Below are 16,561 nucleotides of genomic sequence, written 5' to 3'. Positions count from 1 at the left end.
TACCCTGGCAAGCATGTGTTTATTTCCAAGAAAAATATGTTCAAACATTAAGATTTCTTTCTGGCACATATTCCACCTCAATGTTGACAATCCTTTTTTTTTCTGGAAATAGTCAAATCATAAAGCATAATGATAAAGACACAAGAGGATTGGCAGATTATTTATTTCCATAGATTTTTATAAAAAATAATTATCAAATACAAAAACAAAAATAGCAGCAGCCTCAATTGTGAAGAAAATACTTCATCAGAAAGTGGGGCAAGATGTTCCCATAGTCCCCTACCAAAGAAATAATTCACTAAGATGGCTTTCATCCAAACTGGTATACTCTGTTAGCAATACTGCGCCATCATCCATATTCCTGTACTCAAATTAACTGTTGCTAATCTTTCAACCCTATTTTAAGAGAATGGGTTTGATTGCTAGAATGTGTGTTTTAAGCAAATGTGGAGATCTTCCAGAAATAGTTAGTTAAAAAGAGCTACTAGTCAGTGATCAATATGTTTCTGAAGCCTGAGAAACTCAAATCTATACTCCATGTTAGAATGTCTATTAAGGTATCGAATTAAGCAACTTGATTGAGGTACAAAAGGCATAACAGAAGTTAACATAGGCCACATTTTCCCAAATATTAGAAATAAAATCATAGTTGAGTACTCTGGACCAGTTGTTTGGGCCATTGGACAACACTGGACCTCTTTTGTGGGATAATTTGACTGCTAAGATCAGCTGGCCCTCCATACAAGCATATTCTTTATCAAGCACAGTAGTTTTGAGTTGAAATAAAAACTAGGTTAATTCTTATGTAAGCATCTAGTCAGGGGGGAAACCCCTTTATGTGCCTTGAAAAGGGTATGTGTGCAAAGTTGGTCTATGAAACTTTTTCATTAATTTGTAATTTCAGCTTCAGGAAAGTCACTGAATCAATGGAGCTGACAAAAATGTTGATTCAACATTCAACAGCTGATTCAACAGATCTATTCTACTTGAGATTATCAATAGGATTCAAACAAAATTTCTTCTTAAGTAGTCCAGTGCAGTTGTGTTCTTCTACCTAAATTTATGAGCATTCAAACTTGCACTGCATCTCCTTCCTCCTCTCCTCTCAACTAGAAGAAACAAAATCAATCACATGAATATACATCCTATTATATGTAGCTGAGGTCTTCTAGCTCCCAATCTAGGAGAATGGGTAATACAGGAACATTTGAGTCTTGCACAAAAGCAGAGATCAGAGCAAAGACATTAGAGAACATGGAGTGCTCCATAGTCTGAATGTGGGATAGTGTTTGCAGTGAAGATTTGCAGACATGAAAAAGGTACATTTGTCCCTTAAAACTACTCTCTTGCCACTTCCGCTTCAATTTATCTCCAAAACCAGAATAAACCTGGGTGAGGCTTTGACAGAAAACACACATAGGCAAAAAACATATTCGCCAAAATTTCCCACTCAATTAGTTCTGCTCTCTCTATATATATATATATTGTATTTCTTATGTTCTAAGACACTATTTTCCTATACAAATATTTCTAATAATTGGATGTATCTTAGAGTCTCAGGTGTATGTTATGTATTTGTGTTGGTCATGATGCTACTGAAATTAGGGTGTGTCTTACAATCAGTGATGTCTCACATTTGAAGAAGTATGGTAGTTCTTCTCTTAGAGCCCTAGGGACATGGCTGTACTTTACATTTCTATAGTAATGTTCCCTCCAGACAAAGATATTCCAGAACTCCATTGGGTAATTTTAAGCTGTGTCCTATTCCAAACTGTTATGACAAAAGTGGCCAGTATTCCCGTGTGTTTGGAGGCAACAGGTTTCCATCTTAGAGCACTTTGCTCACCTTTCAGTGTATTTTACAGCAAGGATGTGCCAACTACTTTGCTCAGTGTGAACTGTGTATCTAAAAACCCAGGGGCTGATTCAGAGTTGTGCTGCACCCTTTCAAAAACCTTAAAAACAAGGCTGCTACAGGAAATAAAGGCTCGTGTATTATCTTCAATTACGGTAAGATACTCCCCTGTGAAAAGACTTTAGAATCTCAGGCCATCAATAAACTTGTTTAAGAAATCCCTTTCCCCACTTCTGCTGGAGGACAAGTGGCCTGGTGCAGGAGGGGAACATAATTTCAACATGACATTGACTCTAGTCATGCTGCCTTCAGCCTGGATGGAGTATGTCAACTGAGCTGCTGGTAAATGACCTGGAAGCTTATCAGACATGACAACCAGTGTGATAAAAGGTCTAGAAGCCGTGTACTATGAGAAACCATTTAGGGAGCAGGATGTCTTGAGGTAAGAAGAAATTGAGAGTTGATATGATAGCCATATTTAAATACCTGAAGGGATTTCATATAGAAGATGGACTGAACTTGTTTTCTGCTGCTCCAGACACTAAAACATGAACAAATGGATTAAAATTAGAATAAAAGTGAGTCTAGCTAGCTATCAAAAAGAACAGTTTTATCGTAAGGATTCTTTATCACTGGAAGATAGTGCCATGGGGTGGACCCCCCCTTTCTTTAGAAGTCCTTAACAGAGGTCAGATGGCCAGCAGTGCTTTTAGTTGTGTATTCCTGCATGGCAGGGGTTGGACTAGATGGCCCTTTCAGTCCTATTCAACTCTACAGATCTATGTTTCTAAGCATATCCTGAAATATGCCACCCCTTAATGTATAATAAATCTGCTGTATGGGCCATCTCAATGTTTTTAATTTTTAGATGTGCAGAATTCTGTTGTAGCATTTAACTTTTGTTAAGTATCACTTTGAAATAGGTGGGGGGGGGGGGGCACATGGACATCAGTACTCAGAAGTGCCTAACATGTACACGTTTATACAATGAGCAGAATCAGGTTGTAAAGCTTTTCCTGGACTGTACTAATTCAGGGTGATATTCTCTGCAGAATTATGGAAACTACAATGCTAGACAGAAAGCTGGGTTAGGATTTGGGGATTGCTCTCTACATTAAGGAAAATTTGGGATAGGAGGAAAGGAGCTGAAGGAACAGTAAACATTCAATCGGCAGCCTGAAATAGTACTGTCTGGGGGAGTGGGATGGAGAGTTCTTAATTCTGTTACCAAAAACAGCCCTTAGATTCTCTCGATATCTGGGAATTTCTTTCATTACAGCCCCCAACATTTTCTAATACACTTTTCCTTCACAGCAGCATGGGTCAGCTTAATGAACAGCAAATAAAAATATAATGTAGATTTGTAATAAAATTACGCTTAAATATTTGCAGACATATTACTTTTATCTACCCTTCTTCCTTACTAAATCAAACCCAAATGGCGAAAGGGAGAATACTGACAATATTCAGAGAAAGGATAAGACGGTTGTAGGTAGCAAACCATTGATACAGTAAACGCAGTGAAGGTGGTCCAGAGGCCTGATTTTGAGCCAGTTTATCAATATTACTGACAAGGCTGTGGAGTAGGCCATTGTGGCTTGTATTTCCATTCTGATGGTCACTCGTTTGAACTGAGAGTGTAAAGGTGATCATTTATTTTCTTGCATGCCTCTCCCTCTCTCTGTCCCTTCCCATGCAGCTTTTCTTCATTGTATAATGATGCCTCTCGAGGCATTTTGTAAAGTCCTTTCTGTTAGCCCTTGAAGTTACTGCTCCTCCTCCTACACAAGCCCTTTAAGTTCCAATTGTGGCCCTGTCAACACAAGCCCTCATGGGTGTTGTTACTGGTTCTCTTCTGCTTCTGGGTCCCGGCAGGTGCACTCGTCTTGGTCACATCCATTAGAAAAAAGGACCACCTGAAGGCATTAAAAAAGAGAGACTTAGAGTACAGGAGCCAAGTTGTCAGAAAATGCCCATTACCCTCCATTATGCACTCATTCCATTCAGTTATATCATGACTTCATCACATGGGATATGTAAAACATTTAGTATAATTGGTTTTCCCTTAAGCTTCGCAAAGCCCCGTTTGAAAATTAAATGGTTGATTTACTTGCTGCCATCATACCCTTCTCCTTCTCCACTCTCTTTAGGATTTATCTGTTTGATCTTCCATCACAAAGTTTCCTCTCACTGTCCCTCCCCACTTTCTTTTTTTAGTCTGTTTTAAGTAATCTTGGAAGTTCAATTTACAGCCCGAAAAACTTACAACAGCATATGTAGAGGGGTTATTTTACAGTGCAGAATTGAGAATAGGAGGGAGGGGAAAATGAAGCTTTAGCTCTCTTATGTCCCTCTCTGCTAGCTTTCTGATAGGCAAAACAAAAGCCTGACAGCAAAACAGGATTTTCAGAGAGGCGATTGAGAAAATGGTAGGTAAGAGTTAAAAAGGACTTTTACAAGAAGGGAGATAAAACAGGAAGAGGGGGATAATACTGAAAGAGAAAGATCAGAGACAGGCACAGGATTTGCATGCTTTGCTGTTTTTCTATGGAATGTTTTAATATGTTTGCAATACCTCCTCAGTCCCAAAATGGTAATGGCAGAAAAAAGGAATCAATCTCAGCTCCTCCTTCCACATCCCAGCTCCTCCTTCCATAGTGACATTATTTACAAACAGGTGAGGGGGAATTCCAATCACATGTTAAATTGGACATTTTTACACATCTCTACGTGGGAATTGAGGAATAAGTCACTGGCCAACCAGCTTAGGAATTGTCAGGAAAACCCACACTTTAGAAGCTGCAAGATATCTCTACCCCACATTTGAGGCTTGTGTTGGGTGAAGGGCACCATCAATTGCAGTTTCTTAAGTGTGCAGAAATGCTGATTTTATTGCATGTGATGAAGTCCTCAGTTACACAACCCAACAAAATAATTCTTCATGTCTTGGTTTTTAGGCCTGTTCTTGGAGTTTCTTGGGACACTGATTGATTAAATTGCATTGGATAGACCACATCAAGCTCTAGTTTGTTAGATAGGGTTATCCTGATTTCCTATGGGTGAGCAGATGAAGATACAGAGCATATGTCATCTGCCAATACTAGAGGTGATAGGGGAAAACTGGTGCCATTTTTAGAATCAGCAGGTTTTCAGACTCTTATACACTGTAAGCAGAAACTAACATAGGTTGTGATGTCATTCCACATCCTGAGAAAAAAATCTACAGACTCTAGTCAAATGCTGCAGAAGCTTCTGCATTTCTTCCTGTGTGTCCATGTATCGCTCTCTTGAGAGCAGATGTGTTTAAGAAGGCCACTTGTGGCTCATCAAAGCCCCCTTTCTGGCCCGTAGCCAACTTGCATTACGTAGGAAGTAATCAATCTTTTTGCTGAATTATCACTTCCCTATAGTCATTTCAAAGCCCCAAAGAAAAGTTGCTTAAAAGGGGAGTTAGCCATGAAAATACAAAATGAATTATGGAGAAAGCAAGGTGCTGGGTGAGTCAGAGAAAGGAAGGGATACGGCCACCAGAATGTAGAAACTTGCCCATTGAAGCTTTACATGCTACATATTCTCTTCCTGTACCTTCCCCTCTTGAGAAGAAATTAGCCTCTAAGGCAGGAATGGAAATTGTATTGCCTTCCAGATTTTATTGATCTATAATTCCCAACAACTCTAGCTAGCATGATGAATAATACTGGGAGTTGCAGTTCAGCAAGTTCTAGAAGGTCAAACAATTCCCACCCACTCTAGCGGAGATGATGTATGCGAGGATAAACAATAGAAAATGTGGAGAAATAGGGGACTGGAGCCAAATTTGGCTAACATGCCTCAAAGTACAAAGATTCTGGGTGTGATTATGTGCAGCCAAAATACTAACTGATTAAAGAAAATGGGTTGGGGGTGGAGATGGCATCACTATACAGATATGTTGGTATCAACCACAGTTAAAATATAAATCAAAGTGTAATTTTAAAAAACCCTCCAAGAACATCTTTCAAACCAAATGGACTAAATTCTACATTATGTGTATCTTGGAAGGACTATGCTGTGTTTTTAAGGCTAATACCATATCGAAAAGAGGAGAGGTACAGTGAAAGCTGTGAAGAAATCTTGCACTCCTTCTCAGTGACATGTCAAGGTAACCTGCTGAGAGTTCATTAAGTGTGATAAGATTCTCAGCACTGGTGTTAGAGTGAGAATAAAATGAGCCATTGATTTTTCTGTAAACATGCCCAATGTGTCTCTGTAAAAAGGTACTCTTTACAAAGCAAACAGTAAGGACAGAAGGGCAAGCTGAACAATCAAAAGCATCAAACACTCCAGGCAAAGTATTAATTTTAATAGTCCAGGCAGCAAGGTAGCTACATCATAGTTTACTACAGAAACTACACAAACAATGCTGCAGCATGCAGAACTTCCCAAGAAAGTGATAGAAAACATCTCATTGTCTTACATGCAGAAAGAAAATTTTGGTGTCCATTCTTCTCACAGACAAATGTGTAGTACATCCTTAAAGAGAGCCTATGTGATTATTCCTGCCCTGCCTTTTGTTTTCACTGATGACCACAAGGTTTAGTGCATGAAGGGAAGCCATGTTCATAATAACAAAGGAGTATCTTTATTGGACCAGCACCCAAAGGGGACACAATAGTGATAGTCTGTTAGCCAACCCCCAAATCTACTGCCCAGTGGAAAACATGGTCTGGAATTTCAATTGAGATCAGAGCACATCCTTGGCTAGAAATGTAAAGCTATTATGATAAAGGTGGTTAATCAGAATCTCACTTACCTTCCTGGAGGAGACTGTGGAAGAGCAGCAATCCCCACCATCATACTGACAGTAGGCTCGGTTATTGTTCGTGTCACACCAGCCATCAGCCTGGAAAGGCTATGAAGAGAATGAAACGGGCATTCAAATAAGAAGAAAGGGGTGGAAGAAAGAGGACAAAAACACTGCAGATTTTGATGACATATTGAAGATAAAAAAAAATATTGTGGCATTGGTTTTTTCCAAAACAGAAAAATTGAAAATTCTCCAGTCTCACATTTATCAAATCTGTCCAATGAAATAGGAATCAATAAAGACATATAGAAGGTATTATGTTAATTAGTACACCACACCATAAAATACAGAAATATGTCAATTGCAAAATCTAATTCAAGGAAAGCAATAGTCCCTCTCTATTCTGCTTTGGTCAGACCTCACATGGAGTACTGTGTCCAGTTCTGGGCACCACGATTCAAAAAGGATATTGACAATCTGAAACATGTCCAGAGGAGGACAACCAAAATGATGAAAGGTTTGAAAACCAAGCCCTATGAGGAACGGTTGAGAGATCTCGGGATGTTTAGCTTAGAGAAAAGAAGGTTGAGAGGGGACATGAAATATTTAAATATTTGAAAGGATGTCGCGTTGAGGAGGGGGAAAGCTTTTCTGCTGCTCTGGAGACTAGGAGTAATAAAACTGCAGGACAAGCTATTCTACCTAAACATTAGGAAGAATTTCCTGATGGTAAGAGTTGTTTGGCAGTGGAATATGCTGCCTCTTTCACTTGAGATTTTTAAGCAAAAGATGCTTAAAATTTATGTATTCCTGCACAGTAGAGGGCTGGAGTTGACAGCCTTTATGGACTCTTCCAACTGTATAATTCTGTTCTATAAAGAGAGATAACCAACTGATACGTTAGCTAACACAAAGTAGCATGCCTTTTAAAAAAACTTAAATGACAATCTATAGAGCATTTAATCAAATTCATTTATTACTTAGATTTCAAATCCAACAGTATGCTGTCGTGCCCCATGAAGGCCACCACTGTTTACCCATCGTTAAGCCCTTTTTACTTAGAGGGATTAATATTTTATGTACAGTTTCTGGGGGTCAGTCTAGACAGGCTCTGCATTTGAAGCCTCCATCATCCTACCCCTTTAAGAATCCTTTTGGGGCTGAACCTCTGGAAAGGCACTTCTGGTTCTTGGAAGAGTCAGCCTTTTCCTGACTGGAAGGTGAAGAGAGAGGAAGGCCAGAAAGTCTACAAAATAGCACATCCAGTCGGAACTGTATGAGCTGTATTCAAGTCCAGTCAGAGTTAAATATTGAGACCATCTTAGAGACAGTTGAACACCATATAAGAAAGAGACAATACAATGAAATAAAGATTCAAGAACCTCAGTTTGTCTATCTCTCAAAGACTTTACCTCTCCTCATAAAGACTTTGTGGTGAGACTCGGGAGGAGAGAAAGTCTAAAATTATTGTCAGTTAATACATTTATGTTTGATTCAACTATATAGTCTCCGATCTGTTCCCTATGCAGCCAGCTCACCTTCCAAGTAGTTAAGATAGCATGGGGGGCAAAACAATGCCAATCATTCACTGCCTTTTATAGACTGCTACACAAATACTAGGCATGTCCCAACACACTGAACCTGAGCTTCAAACCACAAATGAACATGATTTCTGCAAACCCTTTTCCAAAGAAGTTAACATCATAGGAAGAAATGGGGTGGAATGTCTCATTGTTCTCCAGCACAAATTAGTTAGCACGTTATTTCCCAGATCACAGTTTAGCTAGCAGGGGGTGGAGGTAACTGTCAACAATAGCAAAAAAATTTTATATCTTAAATAACCAAGGTGAACAGAAACATTCTAAGGTACTGAAATACATACACATTTAATAGAAATAACTCCCAAGGCTGATCTGGTGAAATTCTTCTAACTATAATGACAATCCGGTGGCATGTCTTAATGGGATTGTGGCCTCAGACAACCCTAGCTCTCTAACTAGGTTAAAGCATATTGTTGCTATTATTATTATTATTATTATTATTATTATTATTAATTATTATTTTAATAAACTTTGTTGAAGTTTTACATATATAATTTAAAAGGAAACTATGATAGTGGGTAAAAATTTGGGGAAAAGTGATAGGGAGATATAGGGGAGGAGAGGAAGAGGAAAAGTGAAAAAACAAGAAAGAAAAAAAGAAAAAAGAATGAGATTTTTGTCTTTAACTGCCGATCTTCCTTCTCGTTGATTTATTTCTTTTACAGTCACTTATTTCCTTTGTTTATATGAGCTACTCTATATCTTTCTTTTCTTCGGCCTGCATTTCTTATTTTTGCATCTATTATTCTATTGGATTCTTCTATCTTTCTCTTTAGGTATATATTCCATCACTAGGTTCCAGTCTGTTTCTTTTTTCCATGTTCCTTGGCATCTTGTCATTAAATATGTGAGTCTGTCCATGTTCTTTATTTCTAGAACCTTGGCGAGCCACTGCTTGATTGATGGTATTTCTTTTAATCTCAATTTCTTCATGTATGTTATTTTTGCCGCTGTAAATAATTTAATAATATTTCTTTGTTTTTGTCAGATTTTTTATTTATTATTCCTAGTAGGTAGGTTTCTGCTTTCATTTCTATTTTTATCTTTAAGATCTTCTCGGCTTCTTTATGTATTCCTTTCCAATATTCTCTTGCTCTCTTACACTGCCTATTATTATTATTATTATTATTATTATTATTATTATTATTATTATTATTATTATTATTATATTAATATTACATTTATTCCCTTCCCACACACACAGTGGGGAGATGAAAGCATATGTATTCAGACACTTCAAAATTTGAACTTTCAATTAAAAAGTATTTCGCCCTTATATTTGCAATGTAGAAGTGCGCAAAAATTCTAACATGCCAAATAATCATAGTAGTGATGGCAGAATTCAGCCTTTTCTTTGACACTTGGGTTTGATGCTTATGCTTCCATTGAAAAATTACAGAAAATTATCATTTATCGTGGCACTGATACTTACAAAGCTACAACAAGCCCTGGTAATTTTTGCAATTATTTAAATGAGACAGATTGAAGTTTTGAAATAGTATGCGTACATACATGACCTCAGGGTAATAGCCATAACACTATCTATCTGCTGATTCCCTGAAGTACTGAAAATAAAGAAAAGATAAGCACCATAGACAGCTCTCCCCACAGAATATGTATTCTCACCTTATTGGTAAAATTATGATTATTTAATTTCAAAATCTAGTCTCCCTGCTATTATCACAAACAATGGCCTATTGTCTCAAATGCTAGTGCAAAATGACTTCCAAACCCACATCTGTGAAGAGGAGATACTTGGGAAGGGGAAAACAGTTTGATCTCATGCTGGATATACACAACCACTAATTGCTTACCTCCGAACCACTTCAAGATGCCAAAAAAGGAGGTCAAAACAATGATAACCCTCAAGAAACACGACAGCTCATGTCAAAAGTTATCTTGAGAATTTAAAAAAGGAAAAACAAGATGAATAAAAATGAGAGCTGGCTAACTGGACTAATTGTTTGGAAGAGAAAGCTGAAGATAACATGCTCCAGACAGTTCAGAGCCACAATTTAACAGTCAGCTATCATCAGTGTAACATGAATTCTATCCTTTGAGTGGCAGCTAATCAGAAGCTGTTCTCTTCAGCTTTATGCTGAAGTGTTAAAACTTTTCCTAGGTGTTCCAACAGTAAACTAAAATAAAATCACATTTAACCTCTTAGTACAAATGGTGTAATGTAAACTCTCTTTCAAGAAGGCTGCTTCAATAGGTAAAGTGCATATAGATATGTGCTACAGTAGAGCCCCAGTTATCCAAGTTAAACGGGAGGACCGTGCCTTGGATTGCTGGATCTCTTGGATAATAGGGAGGCCCGGCCCAGCGCCTTTACTGAAGGGAAGAGGAAAGCCTTCCCTTCAGTAAAGGCCTGACGAGGGCTCGCCCCTTGGGAAGCACCCCGCAGCGATCGCAGAACTCAAGAGAAGGATTGGGAGAGGGAGGGGCACCCCCAGCGGCGCCTTGGATAACCCAGAGCCTCAGTTAACCAGAGCTTGATTAACCAGGGTTCTACTGGTGGCAAAGTGTGTTAAAGCACTGAGCTGCTGAACTTGTGGACCGAAAGGTGCCAGGTTCAAATCCCAGGAGCGGAATGAGCGCCCACTGTTAGCCCAAGCTCCTGCCAACCTAGCAGTTTGAAAACATGCAAATGTGAGTAGATCAATAGGTACTGCTCCGGCAGGAAGGTAACAGCGCTCCATGCAGTCATGCATGACCTTGGAGGTGTCTATGGACAATGCCGGCTCTTCGGTTTAGAAATGGAGATGAGCACCAACCCCCAGAGTCAGTCACGACTGAACTTAACGTCAGGGGAAAACCTTTACCATTTACCTACTGTATTTAGTTATTTTGTTCCTAATAGATCTAGCAACACAAAGGAACAGTATTAAAAGGATAAAATATACTATTCCAATACTCAGAAACTGTTGTTTTCAGGGTAGAATACACTGGCAACAAAGGTCGGAATAGTTAAAGCAATAGTATTCCCCGTAGTAACCTATGGATGTGAGAGCTGGACCATAAGGAAGGCTTTGCCAAGGAAGATAGATGCTTTTGAACTGTGGTGTTGGAGGAAAATTCTGAGAGTGCTTTGGACCATAAGAAGATTCAACCAGTCCATATTCCAGGACATAATGCTCACTGGAGGAAAGGATATTAGAGGTAAAGATGAAGTACTTTGTCCACATAATGAGAAGACAGGAAAGCTTGGAGAAGAGAATGATGCTGAGGAATATGTAAGGAAAAAGGAAGAGTGACTGACCAAGGCAAGATGGATGGATGGTATCCTTGAACTGTCTGGCTTGACCTTGAAGGAGCTGGGAGTGGTGACGGCTGACAGTGAGCTCTGGTGTGAGGTCATGAAGAATCAAAAGCGACTGAATGAATAAACAACAACAAATACTTGTCTAATGCTATTCCAAAGTTTGTATCCATCTTTCCTTTCTTCCTATATTTGTGACCTCATCAGATGGGCTAAATTTGGTGGCATATGCCGGTTCCTCTTCAGTTTTGCCACAGAGCCTACTGGCTCCCATCCCATGATGTACATCTACTTCTGGTGGGGCTCTGCAGAAAAACTGGAGAAGAACCAGTGTACGCTGCCACCATGGCAACATGGGAGGCTTCCCTTGTTGCATAGGGATCAACAGGGGAAGCCAGGCAGCAGACACTTCCCCACGTGGGATGAGGTAATGTTCCCCATATCCCCCACCAGGCATTGCCGAATTTGCCACGATAGTCCTTACATCACCTCTTGTGATCACAACTCCCTGGCCCAACCCACCACTTACCATTAGTTTGATGGATGACTTTATTTTTTTTTACTATTACTAGCTGTGAATCCTGCTGTCACATGTGAAAGTCTATTGCTCACAGCAAACAAATGCCGAAAAATATTTTAAAATAAACTCCATCCCTTCTTCTCACCCTTGTCATGTTCTAGAAACAGGAATTACACAACCTTCCTTTCCTCTTACAGTTGCCAAACAGGTTCTCAGAGATACAGTGTTTCTAAAAGAGGGCTGCCGCTCGTCTACATTATAATCAAACAAAGCATCCTTCTTCTTTCCTCTTTAAAGCCCCAGCTTGCACACAGGTACAACTAGCTCCTCATCTGTAGCAAGGGAGCAAGTAAAGATGTGATGGTTATTATCGTTTTTTTTTCACACAGCTAACCTTAATGGCATTTGCATCTCAAAGTAATATTTATTACAGGCTTAACAGCCCTAATAGACATGTGGGAAAGCTAATAAAGCTACTTTGATCACAAAGTCTGAAAAGAGGAGAAACAGCTGCTAGTGAAAATAAAATAAATTAGGAAAAAGCTTCATTCCTAAAAGCAAACTTTTTATCTTTATCACTCAAGTAGATTACACACCCAGATCCCTTTGCAAACATACTTGATGTGTTTTGTTGTAATAATCTTTTCAATTGTGGATCCAGGGCCTGTCTTAGTCTATTTTTATGCTCCTCTTTATTTAGCATTCATCTCACTGGTGAATGGCTGCAAAAGAGAGTGTGCTTGGCTCGAAGACCTTGAAAGAAAGCTCATTGATTTAGAAGTTCTAATTCACTTCTCGGCAGTTTACAGAATCAGTGTAGTAAATACCAACTGTCACCACATGATGGTGCATTCAAATAATGTACTGAATGCTCCAAACCCGATGTGAAAACTCTGTATGACAGCTTTAGTGCTAAAGGATCTCATTTATTACTTTTTATGTTGAAATGAGTGATTATGAAAACACAGTAATATGATTGTTATAGGGAGGGGGTTGGATTTCACGGTTCTATAAATATAATGGCCCATTAATGAGTGAAAACAATAAAGAAAAAAACCTGCATTTCTACATATCTTGGTTGCCAATTTTTGGTTTTAGTCTGTGCTGCGGATCACTTCTGCACTTTCTGGTGGGGATGTGTATGCAGATCATATAACATGTAAATAGGGTCTTTACCACTTTGGAATTAATTGCATAGCAATAATAGTGAAGCCATGGTGAACCCATGCAATGTTAACAAGCAGTGAAACTTGTCAAAAATACAACTTTCATGAGGTTCACATCTAGTGGGATACTGAAATTGTCATTTTGGATAAGATTAAAATTGTACACATTTCCTAGAACAAGAATAGCTTTACACAAACAGTTGTGAATTATGCACCTAAGATAAAGTGTGAGAAAAGTAGAACAGCAACACAGAGAGAAAAGAGAAATTGAGGGAATTACCAACAGAAGCTTGATGAAAATAATAGAATCATAGAACAGAATCACAGAACTAATGTCATTTCAGGGTATCAAGCTTTTAGCATGGTGATATTGTAGTATTGCTCTGTGGTCGTCTTCCCTTTCTTATTGTGTGCATGGACATTCATGTGCACACACCCACATGCCCAGAAACACACCTCACAACCTCTGAGGATGCCTGTCATAGATGTGGGCAAAACGTCAGGAGAGAATGCTTCTGGACATGGTCATAAAGCTCGGAAAACTCACAGCAACCCAGTGATTCTGGCCACAAAAGCCTTCAACAACACATTGAACACAGACATCATATCCTCCAACATTTCACAGGTGAACATGAGGACATTTGTGGTTAAGAAACATAGGATTGTGGTCCAGGAGAAAAAAGTTATTAATGGAAGAGAACATGCAAGGTAGGAGAGGGCAGAGTACTTTGTTTTTGTCTGAACCTATTAGTAGTAGTAGTAGTAGTAGTAGTAGTAGTAGTAGTGGTAGTAAGCTTTTATTATGGTCAATGACCAGCTCATATCAAGGGTACCCAGTCCCGTACATCCAATCAATCAGCAACAACAATAATAATAACCATTATAAAATCATTAACAAAATTTAAAATCTAGGCTAAAGACCACATACTATTAAGACCCAACTCAGGCCACTTGATCATCCGGGGGGAGTCTGAAGGGAGGGAATGGGGATGGCACCGGGGGTAGGGGGAGCACCCATAACTGTAAATAAAAGTCTATAATTAGGAATATCAGTCTATTTCTGATTTCCCATCTATATAGGTGATGCTTAGATCTTTTGGCCTGAACCTATTGAAAAGAGCAAGACTAACCCTGTACCTCTTCTGTCCCAAAATGGAATTCATTGAATGTAAACTACATTTGTATTTGCGTCAACTGAGGATGAAGGGGGAAAGAGACAGGGAGGTGAAAGAAGCGTGGACATTTTGAAAACAACTGAAAAAGTGGGATTAATTGGAACTGTCCTTGCTTAATCAGAAAAGTTGGAGGGTCTGATGGCCGAAAGTGAGGAAGAGCTGAGGAGCCTTATGACCAAGGTGAAAGAAGAAAGTGCAAAAGCTGGGTTGCAGTTAAACGTCAGGAAAACCAAGATCATGGCAACTACACCTATTGATGACTGACAAATAGGAGGACAAAATGTGGAGGCAGTGACAGACTTTATATTTCTAGGCGCGAAGATCACTGCAGATGCAGACTGCAGCCAGGAAATCAGAAGTTTACTTGTTGGGAGGAGAGCAATGGCCAACCTTGACAAAATAGTGAAGAGCAGAGACCTCACACTGGCAACGAAGGTCCGCATAGTCAAAGCAGTGGTATTCCCCATAGTAACCTATGGATGCGAGAGCTGGACCACAAGGAAGCCTGAGCAAAGGAAGATAAGACACTTTTGAACTTTGGTGCTGGAGGAAAATCCTGAGAGTGCCTTGGACTGCAAGAAGACCAGTCCATCCTAAAGGAAATAATGCCCGGCTGCTCACAGGAGGGAAGGATATTAGAGGCAAAGCTGAAGTATTTTGGCCACATCATGAGGAGACAGGAAAGCTTGGAAAACATCACGATGCTGGGGAAAATGGAAGGAAAAAGGAAGAGAGGCTGACCAAGGGCAAGATTGATGGACGGTATCCTTGAAGTGACTGTTTTGACCTTGAAGGAACTGGGGGCGGTGACGGCCGACAGGGAGCTCTGGTGTGGACTGGTCCATGAGGTCACAAAGAGTCAGAGACGACTAAACGACTCAGCAGCAGCATGATTGATATATATATATATATATATATATATATATATATATATATATATGGCTAAAGTAAGTTGTCAGTTCCATGGACTATGAAACTACTGTTTCTGCTCCACTGACAAGGTGATGTGTGGCAAAGGCAAGGCAACTAGTGATTTATCCCTCTTCTCCACACCTCCCTCAGACTTTCCACATTTCGTGGACAAGACATGTTGAAGAACCATGGCTGGGATGAGACTAAAGGCGCTTCCACACAGGACTAAAATCCATGCTGAAGCAGGTTTAAATAACCTGCTTCAGCATGGGTTTCAGGCCCCATGCCCAAACAAAATCCTGGACCTTCTTGGGGGGGGGGGGGGGAGGTGACTACATTAAAACTGGGATGGCATAAATCCACCTCAATGCCCCTAAATTTCCCCCTAAAATTAAAAAAGATACCTGGCCACAATAAATCCCTCTTCACCCCCCCCCTCCAGTCTCCTCGCACCAGGGGGATGCGAGGAAGGAAGTTATGGTGGCCAGGGACCTTTTCTTTAACATTAGGGGGAATTTGGGCGCTTGGAGTGAGGGTGTGGGCGCCATCCCTTTGGGCTCCAGGAGACCAAAAAGTGCAAGGTGGCAATGGAGACTCACCCCTGGGTCTTTCAGGAAGGCCTAGATCTAATGGGGTATATAATTAATTCAGGACAAACCAAAGAAACCTCTGGTAAAAATTGAGACACATCCCGGTTTTTGGGTCTGTCTGGATGGGCCCTGAGGAGTGGGGAGAGACAACAAGCTGTGGAAAGGATAACCACTTCTCATTCTGTGTTTCCTTACCACAGAATACCCACTCACTTTTGGGCAACAGAGAACATATAATTATTATACCTACTACCACTCAGCAGCTGTTTTTAAGAAGATGTTTTTCAACCACTCAGTAAATTTTTTATGGATGCTCTTTTTTATTAATTGTATATGGTGCTACACAAAATTATTGCATATAGTGCTTTACAAAATTATACAAGCATTCAAACCTTTTTCCATTGGTAACACATGCGAATTTTGTAACTTGAAAGAGTTAATGCATCTCTTCTCTTTCCTCATTTCCCTTATGCAGACCTTTTGAAATCTGCTTGGCCATATACCTTTTCCAAAGCCCCTGGCCTTGATGCCAAACCCACATGCTATGGCCTCCATGTTCCAACTGCCAGCTCCCTGCTAACTTTCCCATGGTAATATGCCAAATACTTCTTCTCTGCTGGAAGCTTATTCAAGTATTTTCTATTGCCTTTCTGTAACAAAGGAAAAAATGGAGGAAGGGAAGGGCAGGGTGGTG

General features: G+C 39.7%; 1 protein-coding gene across 2 annotated transcripts in view; it reads right to left on the bottom strand.

The window, feature by feature from the left end:
* Window positions 1-16,561, bottom strand: part of pappa2 (pappalysin 2) — a 146,053-nt gene continuing 129,492 nt past the window's right edge. For both annotated transcript variants that reach the window (XM_003219850.4, XM_062977758.1), the window contains exons 21-22: window positions 6,648-6,746; window positions 1-3,771 (exon numbers count right to left, since the gene is read on the bottom strand). In XM_003219850.4, the coding sequence (XP_003219898.3) occupies window positions 3,697-3,771; window positions 6,648-6,746 (174 nt within the window). In that variant the 3' untranslated portion in view covers window positions 1-3,696. The remainder of the gene's footprint in view (window positions 3,772-6,647; window positions 6,747-16,561) is intronic.

The sequence above is a fragment of the Anolis carolinensis genome, chromosome 4, assembly GCF_035594765.1.
Source record: "Anolis carolinensis isolate JA03-04 chromosome 4, rAnoCar3.1.pri, whole genome shotgun sequence".
Lineage (NCBI taxonomy): Eukaryota > Metazoa > Chordata > Lepidosauria > Squamata > Dactyloidae > Anolis > Anolis carolinensis.
The sequence above is the reverse complement of the archived record's forward strand: the minus strand, read 5'-3'. Positions and strand labels throughout refer to the sequence as shown.